General features: G+C 42.5%; 1 protein-coding gene across 9 annotated transcripts in view; it reads left to right on the forward strand.

Moving 5' to 3' along the window:
* CMAH (cytidine monophospho-N-acetylneuraminic acid hydroxylase) overlaps nucleotides 1-19,492 on the forward strand; it is a 144,189-nt gene that overhangs the window by 116,313 nt on the left and 8,384 nt on the right. For 7 of the 9 annotated variants that reach the window (XM_045056981.1, XM_045056982.1, XM_011282051.4 and 4 more), the window contains 3 exon segments: nucleotides 10,812-10,952; nucleotides 15,048-15,222; nucleotides 17,241-17,357. In XM_045056981.1, coding sequence (XP_044912916.1) covers nucleotides 10,812-10,952; nucleotides 15,048-15,222; nucleotides 17,241-17,357 — 433 coding nt within the window. 9 annotated transcript variants of the gene reach the window in all.

Raw genomic sequence — 19,492 nt, forward strand, 5'->3', positions numbered from 1 at the left:
CAATATCACTAGGCATCAGGGAAATGCAAATCAAAACCACAATGAAATATTACTGCACACCTATCAGAATGACTATTATCAGAACCACAAAAAAATAAGTGTTGGAGAGGATGTGGAGAAAGAACCCTTATGCACTGTTAATAGAATGTAAATTAGTGCAGCCACCATGGAAAACAGTATGGAGGTTCCTTAAAAAAATAAAAAATAGAAAGACTGTATGATCTAGCAATTCCACATCTGGGTATTTATTTAAAGAAAATGAAAGCACTAACTTGAAAAGAAATGCACCTCCAATTTCATTGCAGCATTATTTATAATAGCCCAAACCAAATAGGAGGTAACCTAAGTGTCCAACAGTGGTTGAATGGGTAAAGAAAATGTGGTATTATGGAATCCCAATAGAATATTATGCAGCCATACGAAAGATGGAAAACTTGCTATTTGTTACAACATTGGATGAACCTTGAGGACGTTATGTTAAGTGAAATAAGTCAGACAGAAAAAGATAAATACCATATTATCTTACTTATATGTCAAATATAGAAAAAAAAAAAAAAGGCCACCCAAACCCAAACCCTATAAAAAGACTTCAGCGTTGCAGTTAGTAGAGAGACGCAGGGGTTGGGGTTGGAGAATGTGATAGAGATAGTCAAAGGTGCAAATTTCCAGTTATGAGTAAGTCATGAGGATGTAATCTTTAACACAACTATAGTTAACACTGCTGTACAGAATGCTCGAAAGTTCCTAAGACAGTAAACCCTACAAGTTCTCATCACAAGGAAAAAAACTTTTTCATGTATTTTTTGTATCTATATGAGAATGTGGAGGTTAGCTAAACTTCTTGTGGTAGAGAAATAAACATGGGAAGATCAAGGACAAAATTTTAAAATATTCTTAAGTATAGTTCTTTCTTTTTTATTTATGTATGTATTTATTTATTTATTTAGAGACAGAGAGAGAGGGAGGGAGGGAGGGGAAGAGAGCGAGAGGGAGAGAGAGAATCCCAATCAGGCTCCGTGCTGTCAGTGCAAAGCTGGGCATGGGCCTCCATCTCATAAACTGTGAGATCGTGACCCGAGCTGAAACCAAGAGTCGGGATGCTTAAGTGACAGAGCCACCCAGGTGCCCCTAAGTACGTTTCTATAATGCCAATCACTAATCCTAATTATTAAATGCAATATTTTTAAGCATCTTACCCTCAGGGATACTTCATCTGTCAATAGAACCATCTTGCATTAAGAACAGTGCAATATGATGATGACGGCTTTTACATTATCGTAAACATGTGCTAACTTAGAAAAGTTTTTAGAAAGCACCAACTTCAGAATTCAGTTTGCAAATATAGTTGAATGGATATTTAAATTAATATGTTAATTTAAATGTCAAATGATATGTCAAATGCCTTCTCTGTGTCTACTGAGATGATTATATTCTAGTCTTAATGATTGGCTTTCATATGTTAAACCAATATTGCATTCCTGGTGGAAGCCCTTCTTGGTAATGATGCAGTATAATTTGGGGGTGGTGGTAAACTATATATAATGAAATTTGGCATTTACACCATTTTTAAATGTGCAATTCAGTGGCATTAATTACATTCACAGTGTTATGCAATCATCACTACTGTCTATTCTAAAACTTGTTTTTTAATCTCAAACAGAAACCCCACCCATCAAGCACTAACTCTCCCTTTACCCTTCCCTCCATTTCTGATAAAATCTAATCTACTTTTTGTCTCTGTGAATTTGCCTATTGTGGATATTTCTTATAAGAAAAATTATAAAATATTTGTCTTTTTTGTCTAGCTTATTTCACTTTGCATAATGGCTTTAAAGTTCTTCCCAGTTGTATGAGAATTTCATTCTTTTTTATGGTTGAATAATAATCTGTTGTGTGGATACACCACATTTTGTTTATCCATTCTTCTGTTGGACAAGTGAGTTGTGTCCAACTTTTGACTATTGTGAATAATGATTCAACGAACAGTGGTATAGAAGTATCTGAGTTCCTATTTTCAATTTTTTGGGATATATACCTAGGACTGAAATTGCTGGATCCTATGGTAATTCTATGTTTAACTTTAAAGAACCTACCAAACTGGGGATGTCTGGTGTCTAGTTGGTTAAGCATCCCACTCTTGATTTCAGCTCAGGTCATGATCTCATGGTTGGTGGGATTGAGCCTCGCATTCGGCTCTGTGCCATCAGTGGAGCCTGCTTGGGATTCTCTCTCCATCTCTGCCCCTCCCCTCCTTTCTCAAAATAATAAACTTAAGACAAAAAAGAAAGTCCCAAACTATTTTCCACAGTGGTTGCAACATTTCATGTTCTCACCAGCAAGGTGCAAGGGTTCCAGTTTCTCCACTTGCCAACACTTAGTTCCATTTTTTGGATTATATCTATTCTAGCAGGTGTAAAATGGTAACTCATTATAGCTTTGTGTTGCATTTCCCTAATGACTAGTGTTGATCATTTTTCATGTGCTTATTAACTATTTATATATTTTCTTTGCATAAACATCTATTCAAGTTCTTTGCTCATTTTTTAATGTTCATTTCTGAGAGAGAGAGAGAGAGAGAGAGAGAGAGAGAGAGAGAGAAAGCAAGTGTGAGTGGGGGAGGGGCAGAGAAAGGGAGACACAGAATCTGAAGCAGGCTCCAGGCTCTGAGTTGTCAGCACAAAACCCGACCTGGGGCTCAAACTTCTGAACTGCGAGATCATGACCTGAGCCAAAGTCAGAAGCTTAACCAACTGAGCCAGCCAGGCACCCCTTTGCTATGGGGAATAAGCTTAGGAATTCCTTGAGCCTGCACTGATGGGTTAATAGGCATAAAGAATTACAAAGCCATAGGATGCTCACACCCAAGCCTGGGTAAACAAGATTAGGCCCCCCAAGATAGAGTAGAGGAGGGCAAAGGCCCCCAGAATAGAGAGGGGGGCAAAGGCCCCCATACAAAGGTATATGAGGTAAGCAAGATTAGGTTTTCAGGGTGAAAGCACCCCCCAATTTAGTGCTGTAGCAGAAAGCTGCTTTCAGAGGAGGAAAGGACCAAATTAGGTAAACAAGTAAATAGGACTATAGACTGCTGCACTGCCAGTGAAGCTGCCCAGATCAGAGATGATTAACAAAAGAAAAGGTGCCTTGTTAACCCTGAGGTCATGTGTCCTATCTGTCTCATCCCCTAGGCTAGCTAAGATAAACAGAGGTGGTGTCTCATGTCCCCTGTAAGCAACCTTCTACCCAGCCACCTGGTGCCAGGATTTTGTTTTGTATTAACCCAAACCCCTAAACCCTGAATATCTTCAAGACCCCCTTTCCCTCATGCCCATGAGTTAATGTTCACAGTTTCATTGTCTATTTGTGCACGTCCATCACCATGTTTGTAAGCCTTCTGATCTAATAAAAATGGGGCAAGGACCCTTATTTGGGGCTCTTGGTTTTTCCCGGACGTTAGCCATCTCTCACATTTTAATCCTGCGTCTGCTTTCTTGCTAGACAAGAAAGAACTTTAGATTTAGAGTCTATGACATTTTGCTCATTTTTAAATTGGGCTATCATGATTGAATTGTAGGAGGGTTTAAATATTATATGGGTATTAATCCCTTATCAAGTGTGTTATTTGCAGATATTTTCTTCCACTCTCTACAGACTCTGTTTTCACTTTCTTGATAATAACCTTTGATGTACAAAAGTTCTTCATCAATATGAAATCAAATCTGTTGATTTTTCTTTCATTGCTTATGCTTTTGGTGTCATATCTAAGAATACATTGCCAAATCCAAGGTCACAGAAATTTATTCATATGTTTTATTTGAAAAGTTTGATTGTTTTTAACCTTTATATTTAGGTTGTTAATCAACTTTGAGTCAATTTTTGTATACGGTGTGAGGTAAGGGTCTGAATTAATCTTTTTTGCCTGTGGAAATCCAGTTGTCTCTGGACAGTTCTCTCTGTGTTGAAAGATATGGGCACCCTTGTCAAAAATCAGTTACCCATAGGTGTATTCGATGTTCATTTCTGGACTCTTAATTCTATTATATTGGTCTATATGTCTATTTTTAAGCCAGTGTCACACTGTTTTGGTTTTTCTAGCTTTGTAGCAAGGTGTTGGTCCTCCAACTTTGTCTTTTCCAAAATTGTTTCAGCTATTCAGGGACCCTTGTATTTCCATATGAATTTGAGAATCAGTTCCATTCCAGTCAACTATCCCATTTCTGCAAAAAAGGCTGATTGTTTTGAGGAGTATTGATATCTTAAAAATAATAACTCTTCAAATCTGTGAATATAGGAGGTCTTTTATTGAGTTCTTCTTAATTTCTTTCAGCAGTGTTTTGTAGTTTTCAGTGTACAAATCTTTTACCCCTTCGATTAAATTTATTCCCAGGTATTTTATTCTTTGGGATGTTATTGTAAATGGAATTGTTTTCTTAATTTCGTTTTTTGGTTGTTCTTTGCTGGTTTACAGAAGCACAACTGATTTTTGTTTGTTGACCTTATACCTTGCAACTTAAAAAAAATTTTTTTTATTGTTTATTTATTTTTGAGAGAGAGAGAGAGACAGAGAGACAGAGCACAAATTGGGGAAGGGCAGAGAGAGAGAAGGAGACACAGAATCTGAAGCAGGCTCCGGGCTCTGAGCTGTCAGCACAGAGCCTGACACGAGGCTCGAACCCACGAGCTGTGAGATCATGACCTGAGCCAAAGTTGGTTGCCCAGCCAACTGAGCCACCCAGGCGCCCTTACCTTGCAACTTTACTAAATTTTCTTATTAATTTTATTAGCTTTCTTGTGTATTCTTTGGTTTTCTATAGATAGGGTCATGTCATTTGCAAATAAAGTTTTACTTCTTTTTTTTCCAGTTAGACGTCTTTTATTTCTTTTCCTTGACTAATTTCTTTCACTAGAACTTACAGTACTATTTTTAATAGCAGTAGTAAAAGCAAGCATCCTTGTCTTGTTCCTGTTCTTAGGGGAAAGCTTTCATTCTTTCACCATTAAGCATGTTGTTAGCTATAGGTTTTTCATAAATACCATTTATCATGTTGAGGTTTGCTTTTATTCCTAGTTTCCTGAGTGTTTTTTTTTTTTTATCACAAAAGGGTATTGAATTTTGTAAAATCCATTTTCTGCATCGATTGAGATGATTGTGTGCTTTTTTCCTTTATTCTACTAATGTGGTGAAGTACACTTACTGATTGCCTTATGCTGAACCACCCTTGCATTTCTGTGATAAATCCTACCTGGTCACGGGGTATAATCAGTTTCGTATGCTGTTGGATGTTGTTTGCTGGTATTTTGTTGAGGATTTTTGCATCTGTGTTCATAAGGGATATCAGTCTGTGATTTTCTTTTGTTGTAACATCTTTAACAACTTTTTTTTATTTTTGAAAAAATTGACATATTAGTTTCAGGTGTACAACATAGTGATTCGATAATTCTATACATCACTCACTGCTCACCAAGATAAGTGTCGTTACCATCTGTCACCATAAGACATTATTACGATATTAGTGACTGTAGTGCCTATGCTGTTCTTCTCATCTGCATGACTTAGTTATTTTACAGCTGGAAGTTTTAATCCCGTCACCTACCTGCCTTTGGTATCAGGGTAATACTGACCTCATAGAGTGAATTAGGAAGTGTTTCTTTCTATGTTGAGGGGAGAGTTCGAGAATGAGGATGTTTTCTATTTTCTTCTTGAGTTGGTTTAAACACTGTGTGTGTTCCTAGGAATTTTCCCATTTCACCTAAGTTATTTGATTTGTTGGTGTTCAGTTGTTCATAGTGTTACCTTATAGCTCTTTCTGTAAGGTCAGTAGTAGTGTTTCTCTTTATGATTTTAGTTATCTGTGTCTTCTTTTATTCTTTGTCTAATAAAGATTTGTCAATTTTTTTGGTCTTTTCAAAGAGCCAACTTTTGGTTTCATTGATTCTCTCTACTGATCTTCTTTTTTAATACAGATGTTAGAGCTATCAATTTTCCTCCGAGCACAGCCTTTACTACATTTCATGAGTTTTGTATTTTGTATTTTTGTTTTCATTTTATCACTAAGTATTTTCTCATTTACCTTGTAATGTTGTGATTTATCGGTTAAGAGTGTGTTTTTATAGTCACTATTTAATTATCTCTCAATGAATCTGTAGGTTCAGTGCAGTACCCATCAAAATCCTGACAGAATTTTTTGTACGTACAGACAAGCTAACTATAAAATTTATAAGGAAAAGCAAAGGAACTAGAAGAGCCAAAACAATTTTGAAAAAGAATAAATTTGGAGGGCTCATGCTCCCCACTTTTAAGACTTGCTGTAAAGCTACAGTAATCAGGATAGCATGAGACTGATGAAGGGATAAACACATGGATCAGTGGAGCAGAGAAGAGAGTCCAGAAATAGATCCACACAAATATAACCGTTGATTTTTGACAAAGGTGCAAAAACAATTCAACAGAAAAGAGAGAGTTTTTCGGTAAATATTAATAGAGCGATTGGACATTGACATGCAAACAGTGAATCTCGATTAAGACCCCACATTGTATACCAAAACAATAAGTCAAAGGATATCATAGACCTAAATGTAAATGTAAAACTGTAAAACTTTTAGAGGAAAAGGCAGGAGAAAATCTTCATGACCGTGAGTTAGGCAAAGACTTCTTATATATAACGCCAAAAACAATCCATAGAGAAAAGTTTAATATATTGGACTTCATCAAAATTAAAAAATCTTTCTCTGTGAAAGATACACTAAAGACCATGAGTAAATATTTGCAAATCAAATATCTGACTAACAACGTGTATCCAGAATCTATAACGAACTCTCAGAAATCCATGTCAGGAAACAATAATACGTGGACGCAACATTTGAACGGATACTTCATCAAAGAAACTATATAGAAGCAAATCAACGTAAGAAATGATGTGCTCGTATCATTAGCCATTAGGAAATACAGGTTAAAACCACAGTGAAAAAACAAACTTTTGAAAATTGACAGTAGCCAGTTATGGTAAGGATGCAGAGCAACTGGGCTTTCACAGATGGCTGTTGGGAAGTCCAACTGGCCCAGCCTTCTGGAAAACTGTTTGGCTGTTTCTTTCAACATGCATTTATCACATGACCCAGAAATTCCATTCCTGGGTATTTGGCCTAAAAAAATTAAACTTTTATTCACACCCAAGCTGTACCCAGATATTAATAGCAGCTCTATTCATGATTACGAAGTCAACTCAAATATCATTCACAGGTGAATGGCTAAACAGACCACGATGTCTACATCACGGAATACACTGCAAAGTAAAGACTGATAACACACAACAACATGGATGAATCCCAAAGGCATCATACTAAGTGGAGAAAGTCGGTCTCAAAAGTTGACATCTTGTATGATTCTGTTAATAAGGCATTCTGGAAAAGGCAAAACTATAGGGGTGGAGAACAGATCAGCGGTTGCCAGGGGTTGGACTAGGGGGGAGCGTTTGACTGAAACGGGGCAACCCGAGAGAGTTTTGAGGGGTGATAGGACCGCTCTGTATACTGATTGCGGTGGCGGTTGCTCAAATCTGTACATGTGTTAAAATTCACAGAGCCATTCTCAAAAAGTAAAAATACTGAATGTAAATTGATTTTTTTTTAATTAAAAAACAAACAAAGCAAATAGTTATTCCTAACACCTTCAGCCATGGTAGTTAAAACTCGTGTATTTGTTTGAGTCATGTTTGTGATACACTCAGGTTGCACATTTTTTTTAATGTTTATTTATTTTTGAGACAGAGAGAGACAGAGCATGAACAGGGGAGGGGCAGAGAGAGAGGGAGACACAGAATCTGAAACAGGCTCCAGGCTCTGAGCTGTCAGCACAGAGCCTGACGCGGGGCTCGAATTCACAGACCGTGAGATCATGACCTGAGCCGAAGTCGGACGCTTAACCGACTGAGCCACCCAGGCGCCCCCAGGTTGCACATTTTATGGCCATGTTGTCGTATTGGAAGCACAGTTTTATTTCAAATGCTGCTACCTTATAGATTAATTTTGCTTTTATAAGATTCTGTAATTATATATAAAGCTTATTTTATCCTTAGTACATGCAGTGACTCAGCCTCTCACTGCAATATTGTTTTCATGAGCAACTACGAGCACCGTCTGCTTTGCGACAAGCCTCTTTGTCCTCCCTACCGGGAGCATTCTGTGAACAAAAGACAGACGTGTGCAGACAGGCAATGCATGTGTCATTGTACCAGTTTGCTGGATATTACAGAATTATAAATTTATTATAAATCTGTTGGATAATAAAGAAACCAGTCCTCAAGATGAGTTTTCATAACAGTAATCCTGTAGGGACCAGCCGTGATTTCTCCTCCGTTACAGGCAGCACAGCACCATAGAAGAAATCATGCACGTGGAATTTAGGTCTTCCCTCTATCATTCGTTAGAAGCAATTATTTGACTTTTCTAGGCTTCATTTGTGTCATCATTAAAACATGACTGTTCTCACTTGAACGTTCTGTGTTCTCGGAGGAACTATCAGCACATGTTTAATCACGTCCTATTTGCTGTGTTTAATACATCCTATCGCAGATGTGTTTCCATTCTTCCCACCTTCTTGTGGAATTATATAGCGACCCCATATCTTCCTGATCTCTCTGTAAAGACTGACCTAAGATTAAAAAGTCATTTCCTTTGATCAGTACTGTTCATTATGCATTCATTTATCATTTTCTGAACAGCACTGGTCTAGGTACTGAAAAAGCAGAGATAAACGATAGTGTTCCAAGCGATCGTTTCCTGGAAGAGAAAAACCATCATGATACAACACAAAAAGTGTGGGACACCTGTGTGTTTAGGAGGCAGTGGGGGTCAGAAAATGAGTACCGGGTGAGACGGTGAGGGTCAGTTTCGAAGTAGGAGTAGACACTGACCGGAAAAGACAGTAAGATGCTGAGATGACAGAGCTCAGTATAGGGGACTAAGGAAGCTACATGAGGCGTGGTGGGAGAAACCAGGAAGCCACACAGTGAACAGCCTTGTGTCTTCCACGGCAAGTGGCTTGGATTTTTATCTTGAAGGCATGAGGAGCCCAATAAAAGAGTCTGATGAGGAACAGCGATGTGATCAGAGGGGGAATTAGGTCATGTGTCTGTGCGGTGGGAAGGGAAAGGCCAATACTGATCCTAGAGACCAGTTTGAGAACCATGACAATAATCTAGGCGGGGATGGTGAGTGACAGTGGGGAGTGAGAAGGGAATTCAGATTCAAGAGGCGTTAAGGAGACTGAATTCCAAGAACGTGGAGAAGAACCGGATGTCGTGCATACTTGATTACAGGACACTTGGCTGCTTAAAATGCTGCCTTTTCAAGTAATGGCAAGCCACTCTTCTGTGTGTAAGTAATAGACAAATGTTGCTCTCAGCGCTCGCGGTACCCCTCAGAGGGCAGCACCTCGGTATTGATTTTATTATTATTTTAGAGAGGGAGACAGGGAAGCATCAGGAAGTGACAGAATTTTGTGAACACCACACATTGTGTTTTAGGAAGAGCAATCTGACAGTATCGTGGTTTGGAGATGAGATGGGAGGCAGAGAGACCAGGCAGTGAACCATCTTGAGACTAGAGGTCGTAAGAAAAGACAGAATGGTGGCAACTGCTTCGAAGTGAGTTCTACCCTGCTGGAGGTTCATTAATGCCAGTGGGAAGGGAAAAGCTACTCGCATCTGTGGGTGGAGTGCCGTCTTCACTCATATCTGCCGAATGGATTCCAGGGTCGTAAGGTGATGTAAGTCCCCTGGTGCTGTAGAAATCCAGGTGCTTACATATGTTTTGTATTTGTCTGACTAAAATTCTGTATCCAGTCTAGGTGAGCGGGTTGTAGCTCAAGGAGGTTAAATTCCCTTTAATAGAAATGTCCGTCTATATAACCCGTGTCAGGTGAAACACAGGGACAAATCCTTTTTCTCTGGATCGCCCCTTCTCTGCCCCAGCCCCACCGCCACCTTCCCATATGACCCTGAAATGGTGATTTCCAGAAAGCTTGTGGTTTGGAATTAAATTTGGGACATGGTCGGCTCGGCTCGGTAGCACAGTGAGAAGCTAGGTGTCAGGAAGGGCTATGACTGAAGGTACGTGTGCTCTACAACCGAGGTTCATTTCTCAGGAGGCTGGAAAGTCCAACATCAGGTTGCAGATTCAGTGTCGAGTGAGCGCTGGCTTCCTGGTTCGCAGATGGCCGTCTTCTCGCATATAACTGCACATGACGAGTGGTGACTTTTCAGACTTGGATCCCAAACTGGGGGAGAAGCTCCTTCCTGTGGCCTCCTGGCTGTGCGGTGTGGTGGACAGCCGGGTGGGCACTGCCGTCCAAGGGGGTGACCTCGGGCAAGTCACCTGGCCTTTCAAAGCCTTAGTCCCCTTCTCTCTACGGTGAGAGCATGAATGGTAGCTGTCTCATTAGAGCTGTGAAGGTAAAGTCGACTAGCTCATGGTCAGTGCTTAGTATTATTCCTATCGAATAATATTTCGTCATCTGTACGTTTAGTTAATATCAAATACAAGCATGTGCTATTCCCACCTGTTAAAAATAGTCGGTCTTTTTACATCCAATCACCATATGATTATACTTAAAGACAAAGTATAAGTACAACTTCTTGGACTAATAATTCTTCCCTAATTAGGGACATTAGGCCAAGTATAGTCTTTATTTTTCCATGCGGTAAGTTATTGGTAAGTGGGAATGAGGAGACAAAAAAATTCTAGCATCGTGCTACTCAGACTGTGCATCTGAGAATTAATTGCTTTCTTACATAAGCATGCTCTTATTTTCACAGGTATATTAAGGAAACAAACATCAAAAATGACCCAAATGAACTCAACAATCTTATCAAGAAAAACTCTGATGTGGTAACGTGGACCCCACGGCCTGGAGCCACTCTTGATCTGAGTCGGATGCTAAAGGACCCGACAGACAGGTTTGGTTTGAGTCTTTATAGAGACTGAAGGATGGTTTACGAATGGTTTTCAATTTTGTGAGAAAATAAAGATCTTACCTGTGGCCTTTTGACAGGTCCTCGTTTGTAGGAATATTAAGTCTTTGTTGACTGGCATGCTGAGATTCTCATGGAATCAGATCCACACGTCACCTGTAGAAACGGAAGTCTTACTGTTTAAATAAACCATTAAGTATCTTTCAGATCTAAGGGGGAAAAGATTGAGTTTTCCCGTAGGTTTCTCATGCAACGTAACAAATACTCAAATGTTTTCCTCATCTCAGAACCTTATTTGAGGATGAAGGGTGAGGGTGTTTTATTCCTATCAGGGACCATTGATAGGCTCAAAAAGAAGTTGCCATAAAGAAGTAAAACGCAATGGACACGAGAGTTGGTTTTCATATCAGCATAAACATTACCCCACCGCCTGTCCCACGCAGAGCACATCTGAGCAAGTAGCCTCGCATCGGGGGTGCGATTCGAGAAAAGTTAACATCGATGTCGCAGACCTATGTTTTTATAAACACTTGTCTTGAGCCAAATGAAACCATAAGTTCCTCACCCTAATTTAGAAACTGACGGGGTGAGTTAGAGAGCGAATCACACAGTTAACCAAAAGGGCACACCTGCTCCCGGCCTCACCCCTGCCAAGGCAGGGGTTAGCGATTCTGACCCTTTGCTGACTTCCTGTGTGAAACCGGTTGTTGAAGCCAGTCCTTTCTCCTCCATAAACCCCCCCATAACTCCATCACTTGCCCCTAGCCTTTTCTGCCATGGCCTTCATTCAGCCTCTCATAATTTTTAGCCTCGATTCCCACGGTGGCCCCTGACTTGTCTGTGCCTGTATCTGTGTTCTCCATACCAGCCAGTTCCAATCTGCTGGTCAAAATCCATGGTGGTTTTTGGTGGCTCATAAAAATCAATGACATTCATTACAACCTGCATTTCTGAAAAATGAAATCGAACAGAATAGAATACACCCGAGTACCTTGCCTATAATAAAGGGGAACGATTATTTCAGGAAACTTTGGTGTCAGAGGTACCCTTGGTGGACCCCCAGGGTCCTGATATAATGATTCAATGTTAATTCTTACAGGGACTGTAGGCAAAAGGGGTATAAGCCCCCACTCCACATTGCTGCCAGAGTAAACTTTTCAAAATGCAAAACCCTTCCTGTTTCTTCTGGCTTCAGATTCTTTAAGATCTCCCCAGTGTTTCTAGCATAAAAGCAGTTTTTATTCTCCAGATCAAGAGTAAGAGAAGTTTTTACATCGCTGCCAGAGTAAACTTTTCAAAATACAAAACTGTTCCTGTTCCTTCCTGCTTCAGATTCTTTAAGATCCCCCCCCCCCCCAGTGCTTCTAGGATAAAAGCAGTTTTTACTCTCCAGATCAAGGATAAGAGAAGTTGTTAATTATTCCGGTATTAGAGGGGCATTCGAGAGCCTTTGTCATTTGGCGTTTGCTGAGCTCCGTACCTTCTGGGTCCTGTCCTCCGGGCGCATCCTGGAGCAGGAATTCGCAAACAGAATAACCTTGAGGAACTTGGGTAAATGCAGATCCCTGAGCCCCACCCCCCGGGGCTCTGGATCCGAGGTAGAGCCTGGGGATGTGCATTTGTATCACTGCATCTTACCGAACATTCTGGGGGACAAGAGCGTAGCGCTGTTGGGTTCTCAGTAATGACACGGAGTGTGAGGGACGTGGAAGGCTAAGTGCTTCCCTCTGCCTGGCGAGGGGAGGAGGGGGTGGGAGAACAGGAAGTGTGGTCAAGAAAAGCTCAATCTGAAGTCTCTGGCATTTGAACTAGGTCTCAGAGGGGAAGGGATTACCAGTAGAGTAATTGAGAGGGAGCGAATGAGAGGGACGGAGAGAGGGAAGGAGAGATTCCAGATTCCAGAGGGAGTGGCGTGTGCTGGCGAAGGGAGGGGTCGATGGTGTTGCGAGTTTGATGCGCGCAGACACTTTGAACCGGTGAGCAAGTGTGTGTCATTCATTCAGAAACGATTCATTGAGCTCCTTTGGTATGCCTGCCTAGGTACTACTAGGTACAGGGACACAGCCGTGAAAATGTCCTTCCCTCGTGAAGCAGGAATGCCAGACGCCACGTGCGGGGGCCAGGGTCACAAAGGCCTCGTGCAACCACGCAGGGAGCTTGCCTGGGAGTAACTAGCGCTTGAGAAAGTTACTCAGCAAAGCAGGCACATCACTGCGTTATGTTCTGGAGAAACCATTTCAGCCTGCAGAGGAGCGTGGAGTGGGCAAGAGGCTACAGGGAGAACAGCTCCAGTCGAGAAGGCAGCTGGGGGGCCTGAGATGAGTGCGGCTTTAAGCCGAGACCCGGCAAGGAGTTGCACAAGTAGCTCTGAGATTGACTCCCCAGGTAGAAGCTTTGGGATTCTGTTAAGTAATTTCTCACCGAAGCTAGCGCGTCTGTAGCCTTGGGAGAACGATGGACCAAAAGCATCGTGTTGAGAAGTGGTGAGTACAGACCTACGGTGACTTGCCGGGTATTTAGTAGACAGGTGCCCGTTTCCCTCCTTGGATTTCCCCTGCCCCCTTCACATCCCGTTCCATTTCTAGGGTTCAGGGCTCCGTGTTTCACGCGGCGATTCCCTCTCCGCACTGGATGGACAGAGCTCTGGGGAGGTCAGAGAACTCGGTTCTCCAGATTGCTGACCGGGTTTCAGAATAAAATTGCCCATCTGTCCGTCTCAGCTGTGGTTTGATCAGTACAGTGGGAGGACCACGTGTCAGAGGCCCCAAATTCTGGCTGTTTCTCGAAGCTAGGCTAAACTCGCTGAGACGCTCAACAGAGACTTGTTGAGCCCCTTCTAAGTGCCAGTCATGCTGCTGCTTCCCCCACACTTCCATTCCGCGGAGGCTGGGGGCGGGACCGTGAGCGGACATCCGCAACATAAATATGACATTATATTCAACACTTCCATCGTTTAGCTACTTGAATCAAAAGGGCCCAGATCAGTGGTTTTCCAACCTTCCCCCCCCCCCCAGACATGGACTTGACCTTGAAATGTATTCTGACTTGGAAACCACCACACTGGCCAATTCACAGGAGCTCGATGCAGGCTGGGGTTCAGGCCCCACCCCTCATGCGTCTCCTGAGGAACTTCTGTGGGACGTTTCCGAATCATCCAGGCATTCTGACGGCTACTCTCTGGTTGACTGTTGATCTGGAAGGGCTCCCTTTTGCCTTCCTTGTTTATGGCTTCTCTCACCTTCGTGCCCTTCTTTCTCCCTGTGGAATCCCCCCTTTGTACACACACGCTCTGACTAGGTGCCTCCTCGCAGCCACCTTGCGGGGCGGTCAGGCCCTGCGGCCATCGGTGATTTCCTTCCAGCGGCCACTTTCCACCTGGATAGGCAGAGGCATCCGAAAGTGTCACACGTACTCAGCCACCTCGGGTAATGTGCCTTCTGGACACGCAACAGATGTCTGGGGCCGTCGCTCAAGTGTGTGCAGGAGGGAGCCTCCCCAGAAGTATGGCACTCTTGGGGCACCTGGGTGGCTCAGTCGGTTAAGCGTGCGACTTCGGCTCAGGTCATGATCTCACCGTTCGTGAGTTCGAGCCCCGTGTCGGGCTCCGTGCTGACAGCTCGGAGCCTGGAGCCTGTTCCGGATTCTGTCTCCCTTTGTCTCTGCCCCGCCCCTGCTCACACTCTGTCTCTGTCTCCCTCAAAAGTAAACATTAAAAAATAAATAAATAAAAGAAGTAACAGCGCTCTTGGCATTCCCGTAAACCTTCACTACCCTTCCGGCTCCTCCAGGACCAATCTCTTTATGGGACATGTATGTGGCCACACAGCTTCCATAGACTGAGCTCTCCTACAAGGACTCAAGAGGGAATCCAATGATGGGTTTATTTTTTTTAATTTTTAATGTAATTTATGATTTTTTTTTAATATTTAGGGAAAAGTTACAAAAGATGTGGAGTTTTCCCATAGTCCCGTCCCCAGACTTTCCCTAACGTTAACGTCCCGCATAACCATAATATAGTCATCAGTGCCAGGGGATTCACATTGTCACAATACGACTAACTGTCACCTTTGTGTCTTTAAGCAAGGGCATCATAGAACCTCCAGAGGGGACCAAGATCTACAAGGATTCCTGGGACTTTGAACCCTATTTGAACATCTTGAATGCTGCTGTAGGAGATGAGATATTTCTTCACTCATCCTGGATAAAAGAATACTTCACTTGGGCGGGATTTAAGGATTACAACCTGGTGGTCAGGGTACGTCATAAGTGTTGTCTGTCTTTGCTCTTGTTTTATGGAACTAGAGGAAACCCCCTGAGCATTCCAGTTTATTTCTCAATAAGCCTGCCTTAAGCGCCAAATGTAGGGCATGTTCCCTCAGGTCCAGCTCACTTTTGCTTTGGGAGCATTCTTGTCCCACGATTGTTGTTGTGGGTTTTGTGGGTGTTCTGTTTTGTTTAGCATTGGCAGAAACAGCTCTTTACGCTGTGGGGCTGGAAGGTGCTACCCACCTGACTTGTAGCCGGGTGACATAGAAACAGGTGCCTCCTATCTGCAGCTGTGGTAAGAATCAGATTGCACAAACCATGAGGTTTAAGCACAAGGTGAAGTGCTAGATCTAGGCTGGAGGTCTGAAACTTATATTCGCTGCAGCACGTACATAACAGGGCTCACAAGCCAAGCGGGTCGGGTTATAACCTGGCCACCGAAGCTAAAAGTGTCTCCAAAAGCAAAGTAAATACTAACAGGTAGGAGGTGCAAGAGAAAGAGGGAGCCACAGTGGGCCAGGAGTACTGCAGGGGCTGGAGTAACCAGCCACTCACATGTATATTTTATCCAGTTTCTATTTAGCGCGCAAAGTTTAGGGACAGCGCGTCAGGCAACAGACAACATTCGCTCTTAGTGACAAGGACTGGGGCCCCTCAGAGTGAGGACTATTCCCAGGTTTACCTTTCAACCCCTGAATGGTAATACCAGGCAATTCTTGCCGTTCTTAAAGGCAATGATTCCTAAAACCTGGCCTGGGGGTCGATGCCAGTCTATGACAATTTCTCCGGTCAGTGGTGAGTAAGTTTGAGTATGCTTACGAGTATGGTTACAAAGTTGTCAGCTTTCTTTTCTCGGGATGAATGGTCATTATTCCAAGATTAGGTCCTCTCTGTTTTTGAGGTGTCAAAGCATTCTTCCCTTAATGAAATAAAAGTAGATGTAAGACTTTTTTTCAGTCCTCACTGGGAAATAAAATGCGGTTGACTCTTGAGTGACACTTATAAGCAGATTTTTTAACAATTGAGGACTGTAAATATAATACTGTATATATGTAAATTCTCCTATGAATTTCTTTTTTTCAATGTAGTGTGTATTGATTTGGAGAGAGACAGCAGGGGAGAGGCAGAGAGAGGGAGAGAGAGAGAGGATCCCAAGCAGGCTCCACGCTGTTAGCACAGAGCCTGATGTAGGGCTCGAACTCACGAACCACGAGATCATGACCTGAGCCAGAACCAAGAGTCAGACGTTTAAATGACTGAGCCACCCAGGTGCCCCTCTTAGGATTCTCTTAGTAACACTTTTTCTCTAGCTTACTCTATTGTAAGAATGCAGTATACAATACATATTACATAAAAAAACGTGTTTATGTTTTATGTTATCGGTAAGGCTTCTAGTCAACATGCTATTATATTGTGGGGGAGTCAAGTTATACATGGCATTTCAGGTGCACAGGAGTGGGAGCAGGAAGGGGTCTGTGCCCCCAACCCTTTGTGTCATTCAAAGGCACTACATCGGTGCTTATAATAGCTCCCGAATATTTTTTAGGAAATTGTCTTTGAAGTCCAGAGACCTGGAGAGCATTGGTCTAAATGATTACTTTCAGTTGGACAATCAGTATGAAAAAGAGAAAATATTTGGAATTTTCCATGAAGCCATGGCTGTTTAGCTGCTATTTAATGATGAGAAACACTGCACATTTTATTTCTTCCTTTGCCTACAAACTTATCATGGTGTTTGCTGTCTCATTACTAACAATACTCAAGATGATGATAATCTTCTCTGTAAATTTGATTGAAGTTAGTGATGTGAAGAAGCTTGCTTGTGTAGAAGGTTAGGATTTGAATGTTATCAGTTCAAGAGAGAGAGATTGAGGGAGGGACTATACGAACTCCAATTCATTGCTATCATTTAAGGATGTTTGGGTCTTACACAGTCTAGGATTTTTAGAAGACTTTGACCACCAGACTTATATGCTTCTTGCCTTTACCATGTTGTCATTTGCACAGATGATTGAAACAGATGAGGACTTCAGCCCTTTTCCTGGAGGATATGACTATTTGGTTGACTTTCTAGACTTATCCTTTCCAAAAGAGAGACCAAGCCGGGAACACCCGTATGAGGAAGTAAGCAGCAAATTGCTCCTTCCTGTCTACCTTTCTTCCTTCCTTTTTAAACCCACTTTTTATTTTAGAGTCGTTTTAGATTTACGGAAAAGCTTGCGAGGATGGTACAGAAGATCGTTAACACCTTCCTTTACTGTGCTAGTTGTCGCAACTAATGAGGCAGTGTTGAAACATAATTATTAACTGAAGTCCATACTTGCTGCTTTTTGAGTCCATGGCAAAGACTGGTTCCTCTACATGCTTACTGCCCAAACCCGACCCGCTTAAGCTATCATCAGACCCGCGAGCCTCGAGATCTCTGCCTCCTTCCCCACAGTGGACCCAGTGGGCATCCCTATGAAAGGAATTCAGTCAACATAAATCAGCACATCTTTGACTGAGCTCCAGTTTTGAGCAAATCCCTGACCTGTGGCGCCGTAATGGAAAGGGAGAGCTATTGCTTTGGAGACCGCTTCAGGCTTAGGACTGGTGCCCCCTCCCTGCTGATTATAGGCTTTGAGTAAGTGATTTAACCTGTCCAAGCCTTGGTTTTTTCTTTCCATGGGACGTATTCCCACTCTACCACTTTGTGGTAGTCACATAACTAATAATATACAGGAGCATGCACTGTAATTTTAAATTCTATGTGAATGTAAACATAACGACCATTCGGGAAATTAGGAGGATATACGGTCTGCCCTTGAACTTGTTACTTGTGCCATATAAACGCACGCTACTTTAATTGCAGTGGTTTAAGCGTACCTTTGGATAACAGATGTGTTCTTAAACGACCTTTTAATAATTTGATTTGTATTTTAAGATTTCGTAAAGTACTTGCTATTGAAGAGAATCCTAGGTCGAAACTTCAGTACAACCAATGACTGATTGCCTGCTTTCTGGGTTTTAAAAAAAACTGGGTTTTCACATAGAGGAGAACCCTGTGTTGAAGCACCCATTTTAAGCAAAATGGATCTATTACATTTATTGCTTTATTTAACAAACGCATAGCTCTAAGCACTTTATAAACATTAAGTCATTTATTCGGCAGCAACCTATGGACAGAGATCACTATATCCCCCACTTCTGGATGAGGGTAACGCCATACCGGCGGTCAGGAACTTGCCCGCAGGCTGTCCAGCTGGCAAGCGGTGGGGCACAGGGCTGACCTCCGCTGTCTGGCTCTAGAGTCTAGCTAGACTCTAGGCTCTAGACTTTAGCCACTATGTTGCTCCTCAGATTCTGAATTTACAAAATCTGTGCATTGAGGTATCTGTTCGCCTTCAAGGAGATACATCTTCAGACTTTTCTGATTAACAAGTTCATGTAAAATATTCAACGGAAAGTCGCTTTTTCACATCTGCTGGGCAAAGCAAGCAAGCAACCGCTTGCTGCGGATTTAAATGCACCGGGAAGTGCATCATCATCATGCCTGGCGCTCTGTGATGTGGCTCTCGGTGCTTTTATCTGCCAGGATCTTAGGGAGATTTTTTCATGCTGAGGTTTGCTTATGCCTACCCTTGGAAGCGCTCCTAGAGTCCTCTCATGCTGCCCGTTTCTGTTTTTGTTTTTTTTTCTTTTAAACCATTAATTGCCTTTCAAGCTCATAAGTATATCTTCTGTCTCACCAGCTCTCCGTGTCTCCTAGATGCATGGCCACTGCAGTCCACCTCCTCCTGCTCCAATCTGGATGAGCTCCTCTGGGTCTCTACAGATCTGTCACCCTGCGACGTCCCTTACCTGCCTCCAGACCCCGGCCAGGTCCCAACCTTCTTTGCTTTTACACTTTCTGCTTAAGTCACTGCCACAGAAGGGATGCGTGGGAGCTGAACTTTACATAGTTTCCTGCCTCGCGTCGCAAGGCAGTTTAGCCGAGCGCACGACGCTGGCTAGCAGGTCACCTTGCGTGGACGTGGAGGGCGTTGCTCCTTTGGCCTCTCCCCGTGTGCCCCACTGCTTACCGCAGGCTGATCTTTCTTCCTTTGTAAGTGACTTTCAAGAAGTAAGGGATTCATCTGTATTTACCAGTGACAAGACCTTTCCCCAGCTGGTGTAGGGCTCTCTGTGTCTTATAGGATTTGTCATCGGCGGGCTTTACCTAAAGGCAGGAATCACATGCTTCAGTGCTCACCGCTGGCTCAAGGCAGGTTGGAAACAGG

The sequence above is a fragment of the Felis catus genome, chromosome B2 (genome assembly GCF_018350175.1).
Source record: "Felis catus isolate Fca126 chromosome B2, F.catus_Fca126_mat1.0, whole genome shotgun sequence".
NCBI lineage: Eukaryota > Metazoa > Chordata > Mammalia > Carnivora > Felidae > Felis > Felis catus.